We start from the raw sequence: 16,449 nt of genomic DNA, 5'->3' as shown, positions 1-16,449 counted from the left end.
TTGCGCGGCGTTTCTGACTCCGTCAGCTGCAGCCATTTTCCCCTAGACGCTCACCTGCCGTCTTCATGACATTTTGGTCTTCGGTAAAATGTCCCCAGCTCCGGAACTCAGTACACTGTACTGGGGACACTCTACTGGGAACAGAAATGTAAAAAACCAGCCCCCATTGTCATTGTCAGTTCTGACACACTGTGTTGTAGTGAGTTGTGCGGAGTCGGAGGAGAGGACGGAGGGGACCGGAAGTTCCGGTTGGGGTTTAGCGGTCGGGGTCCCGAGCTGTGTCAGTGCGGGAGGCCGAGGCAGTAACGGCCTATCCCGGGAGGAGGGGGGCTGTGCATGTGGCCCCGTGGCCCGTCACCTGTGTGTCTGCTTGTCTGGTGGAGGGTCCTGTCCCTGCTCAATGTATAAGGGGGGCACTTACGTACATAGACCTGCCCCACAGTATTATATCCAGTGTTAGGGGGGTTATTCTACATTATTAGTGCTGGGGGACTATGGGAACTTGAACATTAGTATTTATCTCAATTAATATATAAGTATACAGCCTGGGGTAATTAGTTACCTTGGGTTACAGGGCATCGGGGCAGCACCTGAGCTGCTGAACACTAGATTTACAGAGATATTTGCTGTAACTTTATCTCTGCGACCGTCCCTCAGGCTGTGGACTGACGCGCCGCCGTGGGCGGGTGGGAAGCAGTGAGCGAGGGGTTAATGTGGTATATTAATGTCATATAATCGCTTACAGTAGTGCGATGCGGGATGGTGTCGTGGTCGACAGATTATAGGGCCAGTGGTATTTTATGTCTGGTTTAAAACATTGAAATCTATATTCCAGTCACACCTGAGATTGTAATCGCCGCAGACGGTATTGCGGTGGAAGAACCGAGTCTGGGTGGGAAAGTTGAGAGAGTTTAATCTATACGTGTAACGGGGTCCCCCTCTGGGTATAAGGGGTCCCGCGCCAACTGTGAAATTGGGGGTGGCACCAAGCGTCCCGAGGTTCGGAGGAGTGACGCCCGGAGGCCCCGGCATGAAAGGGAAGGAAGAGAGTGGTAGCGGCGGGGGGCGCCCGTCCGGGGTCAGCGGGGGCCCCGGTGGGATTGGCGGGAGCCCAGAGAAAAGCGTCAGCGCACAGGAGTTGAAGGAACAGGGCAACCGGCTGTTTGTGGCTCGTAAATACCAAGAGGCTGTTTCCTGTTACAGCAAAGCCATTGTGAGTTTCCCGCAGCCTTTGCGTAAATCAGAGGCGGTAGGGCATTTCATGTCAGTTACTGTATGTTATATAGCGCCTAAAAAATGTGCTGCCGCTGCTACTTAGTGACTTTTGGGGTCATTTTTAGGGTTTGCAATTCTTGTGCCTTTCTCTTGGCTTTGTATAAAGTCACCTGGTTTCTGGATTAGCAGTGTTTTATCCAGCCCCGTTACGTGGACTCAAGGCCCCCATACATCATCAATTGATTGTAGCAATCGTGCAATTTGTAATAGATTGTGTATAAAAATCTTTCCCTTTTTCAATCGATTGCAGAATTGCCACAATCGATTGAAAAAGGGAAAGATTTTTATACACAATCGATTGCAAATTGCACGATTGCTGCAATCAATTGCTGATGTATGGGGGCCTGTACCGGTTGCATAATTTAACTTTGAATACTCTTGCTAAATGACAGCTATGCAATTGATTGCAGCTGTGTTGTCTGAGGAGTGGTAACTGTTCTTTCCCCACCATCCAGACACGGAACCCCTCCATCGCTGTGTACTACACCAACCGGGCCCTCTGCTACCTGAAGATGCAGCAGCTGGACAAGGCTTTGGCAGACTGTAAGCACTCTCTGGAGCTGGACTGCCAGTCGGTGAAAGCCCACTTCTTTCTGGGGCAGTGCCAGATGGAAATGGATAACTACGATGAAGCCATTGCCAATCTGCAGAGAGGTGAGTCTGTCTCTTAGAAGAAGGGGTATGACTGTCTCTTTATCAGTACCCACAAGACCACTGATTTGTGTCCTGGGCACAAAGTGACTTCAATAGTATACATATATGATTTAAAATTGCGAATAAGGACTGTGCAAACGGTTGTATGCTTTAGCCTATAGTCCCTGGTGTTTGGCCATGGCATGGGTTTGCAAAATAAGGATGCTTTTTAGTTATGGGCCTCTATTCTGATGGTGGTACTAGGTGGTTGTATTAAGGGACCTCTGATACTAAACCCTCCCCACTTTTTGTATTTATCTATTGTAAATATTAACAGATAGATACATAAAAATGTTCTTGTTCTAATCCTTTGCCGAGTTTCTATGAAGTTGCTAGTAAGTCCTCTTGCAGAGCTCTGTACAGTTCCATTGTTTGATTTCTCTTCTCCAGATTCCCCTTCATCTAGTTAAGTTCTCCTGAGAGTCTAATTGACAATAGTCTCCCAGTACCGCAGTTTAGGAGCGTGGCCCAACAGCAATGCATGTGTGACCTCATTGGGGGTGTGACCATGTCCAAAACAATCATCATAAATGTGACATCGATGCATACACAGGACCTGATTCGGCAAGGACGCAATGCTGCGTTCGCATGCAGCTGGCCGATGTTTGCAATCTCTGCATGCGTATTAGATGCAGTGCGCGTGCGCCGAACTAGGCGCTGCGAAGGGGAATGCGAACGCAGACCGCACACAGACCCACCACTCAGTGATTGACAGGAAGTACCGTTTGTGGTTGATGGCAGGGGGTGTGATCGTGCGAATGCAGGCGTGTCACGTGTCAGTGTGTTTCAACGCCGTTGCAGAGGCGTGCATAAATTAGGCATTGTGAGACCCTACACAGCCTGAGCTCTCACTGCGTGCAGGAGATGTAGCAAAGTCTGCGGGAGGGTCGGGTCAACCAGTATTGTGCGTATGGGTCCGATGACTTGCGATTTTACCAATGTTTCCGCTGTCTTGCCAGGTATAGAGGACGCAAGTAAAGGGAAGTGGGTGGCATTATGTAGTGCTAAGCGTCTGCTTGTTCTGCTGCAATTGATGTGCGTATGCATTCATTAGCATATTTCCGCAGCGGCTGGGTGCGTGCGCACACTTGCGTTCCTTGCTGGATCAGGCCCACAGTCCCCTGTGTTTGCTTACAGCCTGCACAAGAGGTATTACTCTAGAACTACATGCATCATATGCGTTCCCGTGTACTAGGTACAGCTAAGCACAGGAGCCTTGAGATCAATGTGACATAATGGCGATTTGTGGAGCGTGTGTTGGAGAGAACAATAAACTTTTGCTTGGCAAAGCCGTCTCTGCGATCGGGTTCGTTAGGACTCTGCAACCATATTCCCTATTGTTGTGTCTCTGGCACCCCTGTGCGAAATTAGGGATTGACAACGGAAGCCCAGCATCGAATGGGGGTCTGGCCTCCCGGATCAAACCATCGCGCAAGTTTACCTGTTTCACAACTCGATAGAGCAGCAGTTGTGCCAGATTTTGAGCAGTAGCAGGTGGACAGCCCATGGGAAGATCATCGCATTGTGACCATTTGATGGATCGGAAAGCCACCATCGAATGGAAAATGTACTAGCATTGAAAAAAAAACAATAGTGTTAAACCACAGGGTATCGATGGCCATCCCTATTCTAAATGTTGGCGCTATTTGACTCATTTAGTTGTTGGATGAGGAGGTAGATTTAGTAATGGGCGGTTTGTCAAAGCCACCAATAGATTTAAAATGGAAACAGCAACCAATGCTGAATCGGGCATTGATTTCTGTTGCCGTTTTAAAACCATCAGTAAATGCTGACCGTAACAGCAAGAAACCACAACTTAGTAAATGTATCTTGAGGGCTCTCTCATGGGCAAGCGATTAAAGATTTTAATGACCAAGCATCTTGGAAAAAACCCAGAAGAGCTGCATACGACGCATATTCAATTGTTTTGGGTGCCTAAAGCTCCCATATAAAGTGACTGGGAGCGCTTCAGTGTTTTGGGCGTCCATCACTTATCGCCTAAAGGAAGGCATTTGGGCGCCTTAACTGCAGTGCGTCACTTTAGATGGGATTCAAGGGCGCCCAAAACGATAGAATCGTCCCTATTGAATAGAAAAAAAAAAAAATGAAGACTTATTGTACATAAATAAAATGATTTGTTACATCGCTATTGGCCACTGAAGTGTACCGTCATTTTCAATCACTGCTCCACGAGATCGCCATTACTCGCCTGGCTATTGAGTGAGCATTGTATATTATAGACACAGCTGTAAGCCTCCATTGTTTATCATTATTACTATATTATAAGTGAGGCGATTGGTGCTTCAGGAGCTAACGCGTTTCTCATCCTCTCATCAGAGGGGTTTCTGTTTGAAGGACAGATTCACAATTCCAGTCTCATCGTTGCTGTATATTATACCCATCTGTCTTTCATTCTGGTACATTGTTATGTTGCTTGTTTATGCAGTTCTTGCTTAGCACTGCATTTCAGCTATTTATCGTTAATCTTTTATTTATTATTACTAATGGTCATGAATTATTTTAGTATTATTTCACTTACTACAGTCAGTGATCAATCAATTTCACGCATTCAATTTGAGACTGATAACCATCATCTTCCCACAGCATCTACTTACATATTATTTCAGAAGCTGCGTACACACACAGCGATTTAGTAAATGAACGATTTTAGTAAACGATTTTCGTTCATTTTTTCAAGGGAAAAATTAATGAAAATCGTTTACTAAAATCGTTCATTTACTAAATGTAATGAGCAATTTTTTTGAAATACACACGATTTTTGCATATTCCCTTACTGAAATTCGTTGAGTTGGTCAGTCTGACTGAACTACAAACGTGAACGCGCATGAACGATAATCATTCATCGTTTTAACTCAGAAAGTGAACGATTTTTTCAACGATTGAACGATATCGTTATCGATAATCGTTCAAGAAATCGTGTGTGTATGCACCTTTAAGATTTATGTATTACTAGTAAGCACCTTGTTACTCGCTCCTTTTTTTTTTTTTTTTTTTTTTAATGCCCTTGCACAATTAATACCAGTCTGGGTAATAGTCTCACATACTCCAATTGTGACTCCCCATAATGTTAGTGTTTATTTACCTACTCGCTAGTTCAGGCATTATAGAGTATTGTAAGTGCTATTGTGCTTTGCATTGTGCAGTAATACAGTGTGTTCACCGTCTGGCGGCAGTGATGTTGATTACGTCCCGACAGTAACCGAATCGCCCAATGATGGCGGATGATTTTCTTTTCCAGGCTCCGATAAAATTGGCCCTCGTGCATCTGACCCCTGTCTATAAATATATATTATGTTTCAGGCGTTTTTACCAAGAACAAGGTGTTCTCCAATTGATTTGTAAGAGAATTGGATGAAAGCCTTGTTATGCCTGACTTTTCCAGCCATGGATGAGACATCTATGTAACTGTGAAAAAATGGCAACCCATAACAGCCAATCAGAGTCTGAAATTTGTTTATTTGTACTAGAAATTAGTATTACTACAGGTTAAAGCACTTTTGTTGGTTACCTGTGTATAAGTTTTTATAAGTTCCCCCCCATGGCTTTTGGTTGACTAACTTTGCAGATTAAACCCATTTAGTAAGCGATCTCGTAATCTGATGTTGTGTCTTCCACCTCTTAATTATAGGGAACAGTAAGCGCCTGGCCATAAGGCCACCTCCTGTATGGCTTCCGCATGTATAAGGGTATGACTTTTTACTTGCCAGGCTAATCCTCATCAAAAGATGGCAGATAGTGACTGAGTTAGCCCCTTCCATCCACACTCTTTACATCTGGGGATTCGGTAACCCAGAATAAGGCACCTTAATGTCCGCAGCAGGGGAATGTTCCAGGATTCCAGTGTAACGCGGCACAGAGCTCGTCTGACACACTGTTCATATATACGGTTACCAGCAACAAGCTGACAGGAGTTCCGATACCACTTACTCTGTGTCGCTTGCTGAATCATTTATACCAGGCTGCTGGCAGCACAGTAACATTGCTCCAGATCGGAACTGATTTGATTCTTGCACAGGTCGGATTGTGTAAATGTATAAAATCCGTAATATAAACTGCTGCAGCTGCAGATTTGCCGGCAGAATTAGTAATTACAAAAGGCCGAACGTTTCAGTCTTAAACTGCCGACATCATCAGGTCAGCACTCCGGTGTTGCTACGGATTGCTGGTTTAGCTCGGGAAGCCATGATACAGGTCATATTGCAGGTACCTGGCCATTATGTACTGCACAGAGTGCCCGGCCAGCAATTTATATTCCACCGCGACCTTCCAAGTAATATCTGGCCACAAATAGCCGATGGAAGCGTCAGGTCAGTGTGTACAGCACACAGGGCCCAGCTTTATGTAACGCTGTTGGTGTAGAGCAGGGAGAGGGTGCATGCTGCACACCAGCTGTTGTGGAACTACACAGCCCTGTGGGCACTAATAGCGAAACTGTGGCAGGACTTGCTGGGACGTGTAGTTCAATAGCAGCTGCAGTGTCACACCCTGACTTCCCCTGGTGTAGAGTAATGCCCATCCACTAGTAGACCATAGAAATGACAGCACGATTACAATGTCATAATCGTGCTGTCGTTTCTATGTCTGTGATGTGCCTACACTGAGCGTTCAGTCTAGGCACATCCATCATACCCGCACATGCTGGACCTGACGGGATCGTACTGGCGATGATAGATGTCGGAAACAACCAGCGGGCACGTGCATCGCTGGTTGTTTCCGACCAAAACATGCCCGATGCTTGCGCGATTTGCCAGCGATTGTATAATAACGATGTCGTTCTCGTGCAATCGCCTGTCAAAATCGCCTAGTGGATGGGCAGCATAACTTTTGCATATTTTGAATTCTATTTACAGTACATCGCTGCTGGTGATGGTCAGGGTTCAGCTAATACGAGCCACACACTGTTTTTCTTCGCACGAGCGACAGGTTCAGTAAATACCTTGGCCAGGCGTGTCGTGCCAGCACAGGGCCAAGGGAGGAGCAGCCAGATCTCTTCTGCCTTCACTGCAGGTGGTGATCACACTCAGACTGCTGACAATGATCTCCCACGGCATCTGCTTACATGTCTGATGGTAATCTCACCGGATTGTTATCGGGTAGCAGGCTGGCTTCATGCCCGCACCTACTGCAATGTCGGCTATTGCCGCTCAGCAGCGATGTAGCCAGAAATAACACTCCCTGTACTGCTTGCTCCAATGAGCGCGTTCTGGTTATGTCACAGTGGAACCTTGTGCAGTGGCTGCTGTGGGAAGATGAATCCGGTAACATCGGGCAAGTGACATGGCAGGGAATAATCTGAGCGTGCCTGCCTCCTTACCTGCCTGTGGCACGCTCAGACTATTCCCTGCCATGTCACTTGCCCAATGTTACCGAACACCTCTTCCCACGCCATTCCTGCCAGAGCTTCAGCGACGACGTAATCCTATAGGCGTGAGGAAGAGGCGCGAGGTACTTGTTACAAGAGAAGCTGGGGAAGTAGGTGGAGGGTGTTCTGTAAGGTAAAGATGTCTGTTCATGCTCAACCTGTCCTTCATGTGGTTGTAATGTTCCGCTTGTGATGACTGTGATTGTTGGTTCTGGTTTTTGGAATCAGCGGAGGCTTCTTTAAAGTGATGAATAGGGAAATGTATCAAATGATCAAAAGAATGAAGTTGCTTCTAGTACTAAGCGTTTATCAGTTGCATTCTATAATATGATAGGCACAGATGTGTCTTTATACATCTTTGCTGCAGTTGTGCCTAAAAGCCCCTCTTCTCCTGCCAGGTCCTGTGAGACTCTTCTAGCTCCGATGCACCAGTAGACTATGCTCATTAAATTGATAATGCGAAGCAGCAGCACAGTCTGCCGGTGCGTCCTAGTTGCATCGCATTGCGACTTATGCCTGGGTACACACTTAACGATGTGTAGCCAGTGTGATATCATAGGCGGTGGTACCCGGCGGGGGTCCCGGCATCGGCAAGTGAGTACACCCTGCTGACTATATCCAATGACCAATTTCGCTGACAACGTGCGGGAACGCGCTTTGTCAGCATCATAGCGGGTACACACTCGCCGATGTGGACGATATATGCTCGGACGACATATCATCTGGTGTGTACCCGGCTTTGGACGCATTTTCAGCGACAAAAGATGCCCGACGCTTGCAGAGCAGCACAGGACCTGGTGGGCTCACTCACGCCAGGCAAGTCGCGCTGCGTGGCTTATGGAGGCTAGATTTATGAGAACACATCTGTAGAAGCTGATTGGCTTAGGGAACTTTTCTACATGTCCCCTTCTCCACTCTTTAGTGATGGGTGTCCCTAGGGCCTCGTGCGGCTCCTCCAAGCTATCACTTGTGCCACCTTCCCCCAGTTCCGTCCTATTTTGTTGTTGTCCCGTACAGAGAGTGGAAGAAGCTGATTGGTGGTCCGAGCCCTTATTCGCCCATGGCTTCATTGTGTACATTAAAGCAATTGGAGTAGGTGGGATGTATGATGGTTTTTTTCGTTGGGGGAGTTAGCGATGGGTAGAGAGCAGGCAAAAGATAAAAAAGTATCCAATAAAACCTAGTCCTTCCCTCCATTGTATCCCAGCCTACAACCTGGCCAAGGAGCAGAGGCTGAACTTCGGGGACGACATCCCAAGTGCCCTGCGGATCGCGAAGAAGAAACGATGGAACAACATAGAGGAGAGGAGGATTAACCAGGAGAACGAGCTGCACGCCTATCTCACCAAGCTCATCCTAGCGGAGAAAGAAAGGTGGGTACTTCTCTCCTGCACACACCAAGGTGATGAAGGCTGCTGACTTTAGTGCGTGGCCATTAGTGAGTCACCCCAATGAGAGAGATGCTGCTCAGTGCAGCCGTCCACTACAGAGACCAGTATAAAACCCGGCCTGTTCCACAGAGCACAGTTCAGAGGCGTAAGTGGTGGCAGCTAATGTCTAACCTGTCATTATTCATTTACAGAGAGCTGGAAGAGACCAAGAGGAAACATGAGGAGGAGAACGTGGAGGAAAACCGGAGCCGGACTCAGCTGTCTTGTATGGTAACCAAGCATGTGAGTGCATAGTGCCCTAATGGGTGGCCTGGGTCTTGGAAGCCCTCACTCACAAACAGACATAAGCTTCTGTCCGTCTAATACAAATATGCCATTGATCTGTATGGGGGTATTTTATCTCTTTGCAAGGCGGCAGAGAGTGGTGAGGTGCAGACTTGCAAGGGTCAGTGGGGGGTATTATCTATTCGGAAGGTCCAGCGGGGTCAATGAGTCATTTGCGAGGGGACAAGGTGGTTGCGGTGAGCTCATTTCATGGTGGGAAGACAAGCCACTTGTAGGGGTGGGGGGCGTGATGAGCCACTTGCGAGGGTCAAGGGAGGAGATGAGTCATTGGCACGGATCGAGCCATTTGCGAGGGTCAGGGTGGGCTGCATTTGTTAGGTTCTGGGGGGTGTGGAGCGTCAAGCTATTTTTCAGGGTCCAGGATCCTGGAGGGTGTATTAGCAATGTGCAAAGGGGGAACAAACAAGTATTTCACATGGGTCTGGGCAGACTAGAATTTTTTTTTAGGGGGCATTAGGCGGAAAAGATATCTGCATAGGGCGGTGGCGAACTATTTACAATTGGCAGAGATGGAAACAAGGTATTTGCGAGGGTCAAGGGGGGGAACCACATGCGCCCCTGACTATTCTGCCGCCTTATGTAACATTTTAGCTGTTGTCCATTAAATTGCAGCCACTCATCGCCTAAAGGGCCGATGCCCAGGGCCAGCACTCGGGGGGTGAAGGAGGTGCTGGCAGGTGGCCAGAGGCTGGCAATGCCTTATTTACAAGGGTCACTTAGACTGTATCTTTCTTCATTCTACAGGACAAGCATCTGGCAGAGATGGACGAACTCTTCTCCCAAGTAGACGAAAAGCGCAAGGTGCGTGCTTCTTATATTACCATATACGCAGTCATTGGAGAGAGATGAACAAAGGCTCGGACTACAGTAAAGCCCGATTCTGTGGTCTATAAGTGGCACAAGGAGGATGGTGGTGGTTCGGGGGACTCACTGTCCTTGTAGCACTGGAATCAGGCTTAGTGATGGACCTTCTCATTGTGCCCAGAACCCTGGTCCTGATGACTGTGCACAAAATGATCCTCAGGAAATCTATTCTGATCAGGGGTGACCTCCGCTAGGTCCTGAAGGACCCCTTACAGGTCATGTTTTACAGATCTCCTAGCTGGTGTCCCGATTACTAGCTCCACCGGTGATCTAGAAACGCTACCTGTTAGGGTTCCTTGAGGACCGAGTTTGGCCACCTCCGATGTAGACGATGTAAGAGATGCCTCTTTGGATATCCATAACTGCACTGGTCAGAGATGGCGCTGAGGAGGTGAGGGTTTGTAGGGCTACATAATGACACATTAAAGGGCTGGAAGGGACTGTAGGAAAATATGGGAGGGAGCAGCCCACTGTTGGTCACCTGACAACTGCAGCATTCTTCCAGCGCATTGTGCTGCCACCACCACCGTATATTGCAGCAGCCAAATCTAATTTCCCTGCGAGAAAATTAACGATATTACTGGCCACGAAGTGCCCCTTCTTCCAACCGTTTCTGAAGCAATTCGTCGCCATCGCGCTGAATTGCACCCCACATTTTGCCTAGCAATGCACGTTTATAATTTTACAGTACTTGCAGTCTAATCCCTTAGCTACTGTCATTGTGTGGTTGTCTCTCGTGTGTTACACTTGGTTGACGCTGTGATTCTGTTGCTGTAAGTAACGTTTTCCTAACCCGTTCCAAATATTAAAGGGCCTCTAACCTCACCGCACTGGCCATTCAGTAACCATACTTCAGGGTGGAATATAGCGCAGATCCAGATGCCCGGGATAAAACGTGTCATGGCCTTTACCATTGATAGGTTTTCTGAACAGTTACAATGTAGCGACATGAAAACCGATAAGTCACTTTGCTGTTAGTGTGGTGCTCACCGTTCAGCAGCCGGAATACAGAGATGGAAATGGCCATTATTAGGGCTGAGGTCATTGCTAATTATATTTTCTCCAGATTTCTTTATTTTACACTTGCAAAAAAAAAAAAAAAAACCCAGAAAACCTGCCAGCACCTCCTCACTTGGTATTCTGTGTGGATAATAAAGGTAGAGCCGCTCTAATTATGTTTTGGGAAGAGCTATAACACTTAAACCGCTCCTTTTTTTTGTGTTGCATAGAAGCTGGTTAACATACAGGAATTTCCTCAGCGGTTTGTGTATTCCCCCTGTGGATATGATTGCTGTGTGCCTGGCTTGTGACTGAGCTGATGTAGTTCCCACTCGCTGTGACTGCACTAACTCTGGCTGGTTCCTCCTGCCCTCCCCTCCCCCCCCCCCCCCCCTCCTACAGAAGCGCGACATCCCAGACTACCTGTGCGGGAAGATCAGCTTTGAGCTCATGAGAGAGCCCTGCATAACCCCCAGCGGGATCACCTACGACAGGAAGGACATTGAAGAGCACCTGCAGGTAATGTCTGTGGCACACCTTGGGGGGATTATCGGGCACCTCAGTAGTCAGCCAGTCACACACTGTGGTGTTGCAGCGTGAATCCAGCAATTCATATAAAGAACAGTGTTGTTGCTAGAGATTACACCATCTTTTTGTAATGCACCTGTTTATATATCAGTGGCTGATCTAACAGCACCCATTGCCCTGATCATTTAGAGAGTATCTGCAGCAGGATGGGGTTATCTATCCGCGTTAAAGGTACTCGCCCACCGTTGGTTCTCTGTCTGCTGATAGGGCCTGGCTCAGCACTGGACGGAATTGCAAAGATGCACGCAGGCAGCTTTGCAATTCCGTCCTTGGAATTATGTTAACGGAGGTGTCATGCCTCATGCCTCCTGCATGCATTAATGATCCGAACTGTGCCTGAGAGACCATAGGGTTATGCAGGCCAGCACATACGCAGTATGGGTCCGGCGCCTGCGCAGATTCCCAACCGTCTGCTGGATAAGGCCCATAGTACATTGTGCTGACTTCGGAATGGTCGTCAGTAGATCGCTGAGTGCTGCCTCCAGGGTCCAGGCTGACTGCGGCGATCTCATAGCAACCTGCCGTCCGGTGTTCTGACGTTTGTCGTTTGTCCACCTTTTATGTGATTTCCGTGCCCCTGCCGACGGTACGTTACCTCTGTATAATTAGTGTCGTTGCTGCATTACCGAAACCGCTCCAGTGAAAACATAGTTAATAAAGGGCGTAGCAAATGGAAATCTATTTAATTTTCCTTATTCAGGCTATCCCACAAAGCCCCGCGTTCAAGGAATACATCTGCATAGAGCTCTCATTTAGTAATTGCTATTTGTATTTAATTTATTTTTAAATCAGACACCAGCAACTGCCCTGTGACCACACTAGCCCTATAAGTATGGTGTGAGTATAGAGATTACACATCATCACCCTTTGTCCCCAGTGACGTTCCACTTCCGCCACCTCTTTCCCTCCGCCGTGACCTCTGGTGGCATATACCTGAGGAGCATGGGTCACTGACTGTGAGACCAGGGCACCTCCCCTACTCCTCCTCCGTCACCATGGTCATAGTATATGGAAGCAGTGCTGCCAGCATGTACTAAGGATGGCAGATGAGCAGCTACAATCACGGTGCCTAAGGGGAACTGCTCACTTGCCCTGATATCCTTCGTCTTCCCACAATGGTGGCAGCCATTTTGTAAGATCACAATATTCACGAGACACAGATTCCACCTGACATCCATCACTCGCATGAATGGAGATTCAGCTCACAAAATGGCCACCTCCTTTGTATGTAGGCTACGTGTGCTAAGAATTACGCAGTGGTAACACAACAGAGCTTCTATTGCAGGGGTGTTCAACAGGTGGCCCTTCAGCTGCTCTGGAACTACACATCCCAGCATGCCCTGACAGTATTAGGGCATGCTAAATCTTTGGCAGGGGATGCTGGGATGTGTAGTTCCAGAGCAGCTGGAGGGCCGCATGTTGACTACCTCTAGTGTTTATCTTCACTGTCTATAATATAATCCTGCATATTCTCCTGTACATGGCTGACTTTAACAATCAGTAACACTCTGAAACACGAGGCTAGCGTGGTCTGCCCACCAGTTTTACAGTATAATAGTCACTAACTGCTTCTGTCCTCTTTGTTCCTATAGAGAGTTGGACACTTTGATCCTGTGACTCGAAGTCCATTGACCCAAGATCAACTGATACCAAACCTAGCCATGAAAGAGGTCATCGATTCCTTCATATCGGAGAACGGCTGGGTGGAGGAATACTAAAGACGACGGAGGATTCACCGTCCTGACGTTGTGTCGTTTCAGTGCCAGACAGCTCCTCCCACTGCGTTACGTAATGTGCCTGTCTTGCCTCATGCCTTACTCATCTCACCCATGTGTAATGTATTTATTGTGCCGTCTGGCTCGATGCGGCAATCAGAAATGACTCTGCTCCAGAGAACCAAGGAGCCGAGTCTTTCCTGACCCGTTTCTAGGATGGTCAGAGTTCCAAAGCTCCAGATCTAACCCTACAGCAGAGCTGCTTTTGTCTGGTCGCTGAAACACCAAACAGCGATTTTTGGCCAGATTTGTGTTTTTAGTTATCGGGTCTACACAGCAGGAAGACCGCACTACATGTCGTTCCCAAATATAATTCTTCATATCTAAAGAGCGGTGAATCTCAGCTCAGAAACCTGCTGCTCCCTCCCAGTCCTGTACTCAACGCACTGCTTGGGGGCTGCGGAGACTTCAAACATACCCCATCACACATGACGCCGACCACTTACCTGGACATCTGAAGGAGTAGGGAGTCTACTGCCTTCCTCGCAAGATGCGCGGATCGGTGCCACCGCCCTCCCCCAGCATGTTTTTTTTTTCTTTGACGGATCTCATTTTCAGTGTTATGCTTCGAATAAACTTCAAGGTCTCTTAGTGGCTTCGTAGTGTGATCTGTATGTGAACAATCTCCCTAATTGGTGACAGTGCACCAGCAGATGGCGCAGTAGATACATAATTATTTCCCCCGGCTGCTGCAGCATACTGGATCTGCGCCCCTCACAATAGGACAACCTCGCAATATGCAACTACTGAATGCGCTCTGCCAGGTTAGAACCATGTGACTGCGGCACTCTCGGAAACGTACTCTCCGGCCGTTGATGGACCTTCTTCTGAGTAAACCGTAATTGTTGTAGCTGGTATTTGATTGGCTCTTATTGTGACGTCCGGTGTGGCCAATCAGTGGACAAGCTGCATGACTGCATGCCACCACGTTTTGCCGGGACAAAACCGTTCTGCCACGGATTATCGCAACGCCCATTACCCTGCTGGGGAAAGGAGCAAAGACAAATGTACTCATTGTTTCCCTACCAGCCGTTGTAACCGTCGTCTAACCTGCCCGACAGTACCCTCGACGGCCAGGGCAAATCTCCCAATGTGAATTGGATTTCTTGTGAACTTATTGACTTTCCCCACCCTGTATATAACAGATGTAAATAAGTCGGAGGCTCCTGTGGTCACTAAACTATTCCCTTAGAGGAGTCTTCATTTAGGAAACGTGGGAGGGTGTTGGTCTTATGTGAATGCACAGTGCATACATTAAAGAGGTTCCCTGTGGCTCCGTCTCTTGACTTGTGCATTATTTTTAGTGTAAGATCTCCACTAAGCAAAGGTCTCCCGATAATAGGAACCCAACCGTACTGTCCTGTGCGTCCACTAAGTTATGTTCCTTTGGGGTCTATTTACTAAGCAATGTTAGGAGACAGAATAAAAAGTGATAAGGTACCAGCCAATCAGCTCCTGTCATTTTTCAAACACAGCCTGTGAGATGGCATTTAGGAGCTGATTGGCTGGCACCTTATCACTTTTCACTCTGTCTCCTAACACTGCTTAGTACATAGACCCCCAAGTCCGGTAACCTCTGTGTCTGGGCTACAAGTGTAGCACGCTTATAGCGTTTCATTCTAGCACCCTGCACCTTGTCAAAACCCGTGCAGTTCCTCTTTCCTGCCTGGGGTGTCCCTCCCTGCTCTGGTGCTTCTAGCACACTCAGCTGATACAACCATCTGCATTTCAGACCAGTGTGTGCTAGAAGCACCAGAGCGGAGAGCGACACCCCAGGCAGGAGAGAGGAACGGCACAGATTGTGACAGGTGCAGGGTGCTAGAATGAACACTACTGTTGTATAGCAAGTAGGGGTGCTTTGAAACTATCCATGCAGAAGAGAGGTGGATCTAATTTAAATGCTTGCCCAGTTGTGAAATCTGGACAGACCTATCAAGCGGCCTAATGGTAAGTGTGTGACCCTTACAAGTCTGCCGCTGAGTCGGAGTGACGGCTGGTTGGCCGCTTCACTGGGTAAGTGTGGACCCAGCTTCTTTATTTCTTTATTTTTTGCTCCATGTGAGAGTCAGACATGAAAGGTTACATCCTGAGCAGGAATGTAGTTACAGTAAAACTAAACTGCACAGAGGGCAGTGTCCCCCTACATTTTGGGGGTCATTTCAGATAGACGTGAGTTTGCGAAAGTGAACTCGTATGATTGCGGCAAAGGAAATGTCATCAGAAATGGCGATTTGCTGAGATGTAACTTAGTTTATTCACCGAGATCTACATTTTTTTTTTGTTCTGCAAAAAGTGACCTGGCAGAAAGGTATGAAACAGTGGGGACATCATCCCGGACACACGAGAAGTGTGCAGCACCGTATAGACGGCTGTTAGTGGCTATAAGGAAAGTATGGGAGGCTCTTGGCTCTTAAATTGTGTCAAATGGCTGATTTAAACATTTTTTGTAATGGTGGACCAATAATAGGCAGCAAGTGTTCTTCAGCATATTAGTCTTTACAGGGAACAATAAAATGTTTCATGTGGGTTTTCAGTTTTTTCTACAAGTTTGTAAAATGTTGGGAAAAACACTTTTTAGATACTATCTACACGTTCAAATCCCCTCTCCCATTAATACACCTTCCCGTAACGGTCCCACATCATTTACACCTCCCCGTTCCACATCATTTACACCTCCACGTGCCTGTCCCACATCATTTACACCTCCACGTGCCTGTCCCACATAATTTACACCTCCATGTGCCTGTCCCACATCACTTACACCTCCATGTGCCTGTCCCACATCACTTACACCTCCACGTGCCTGTCCCACATCACTTACACCTCCACGTGCCTGTCCCACATCACTTACACCTCCACGTGCCTGTCCCACATCACTTACACCTCCACGTGCCTGTCCCACATCACTTACACCTCCTACATACCTGTCCCACATCATTTACACCTCCTACATACCTGTCCCACATCATTTACACCTCCTACATACCTGTCCCACATCATTTACACCTCCTACATACCTGTCCCACATCATTTACACCTCCTACATACCTGTCCCACATCACTTACACCTCCACGTGCCTGTCCCACATCACTTACACCTCCACGTGCCTGTCCCACATCACTTACACCTCCACGT

At 47.6% G+C, this 16,449-nt stretch overlaps 1 protein-coding gene across 1 annotated transcript; it reads left to right on the top strand.

Moving 5' to 3' along the window:
• The first annotated feature begins 184 nt into the window (after window positions 1-184).
• STUB1 (STIP1 homology and U-box containing protein 1) lies at window positions 185-14,585 on the top strand. Its single transcript, XM_088464526.1, has 7 exons — window positions 185-1,213; window positions 1,731-1,929; window positions 8,559-8,724; window positions 8,934-9,024; window positions 9,832-9,888; window positions 11,353-11,469; window positions 13,131-14,585. The coding sequence occupies exons 1-7, from the start codon at window positions 1,031-1,033 to the stop codon at window positions 13,254-13,256; spliced, it is 939 nt and encodes a 312-aa protein (XP_088320652.1). The 5' UTR covers window positions 185-1,030; the 3' UTR covers window positions 13,257-14,585.
• The last annotated feature ends 1,864 nt before the right edge of the window (window positions 14,586-16,449 follow it).

Source organism: Taudactylus pleione, unplaced genomic scaffold (genome assembly GCF_031769625.1).
Source record: "Taudactylus pleione unplaced genomic scaffold, aTauple2 ptg000061l, whole genome shotgun sequence".
Classification (NCBI taxonomy): domain Eukaryota; kingdom Metazoa; phylum Chordata; class Amphibia; order Anura; family Myobatrachidae; genus Taudactylus; species Taudactylus pleione.
The sequence above is the reverse complement of the archived record's forward strand: the minus strand, read 5'-3'. Positions and strand labels throughout refer to the sequence as shown.

Excerpts from the sequence above, each read along its gene's own strand:
- STUB1 (XM_088464526.1), top strand. The coding sequence starts at position 1,031 with ATGAAAGGGAAGGAAGAGAGTGGTAGCGGCGGGGGGCGCCCGTCCGGG. Across the intron at positions 1,930-8,558 it reads CATTGCCAATCTGCAGAGAG|CCTACAACCTGGCCAAGGAG; the intron begins GTGAGTCTGTCT and ends ATTGTATCCCAG. Across the intron at positions 8,725-8,933 it reads ATCCTAGCGGAGAAAGAAAG|AGAGCTGGAAGAGACCAAGA; the intron begins GTGGGTACTTCT and ends ATTCATTTACAG.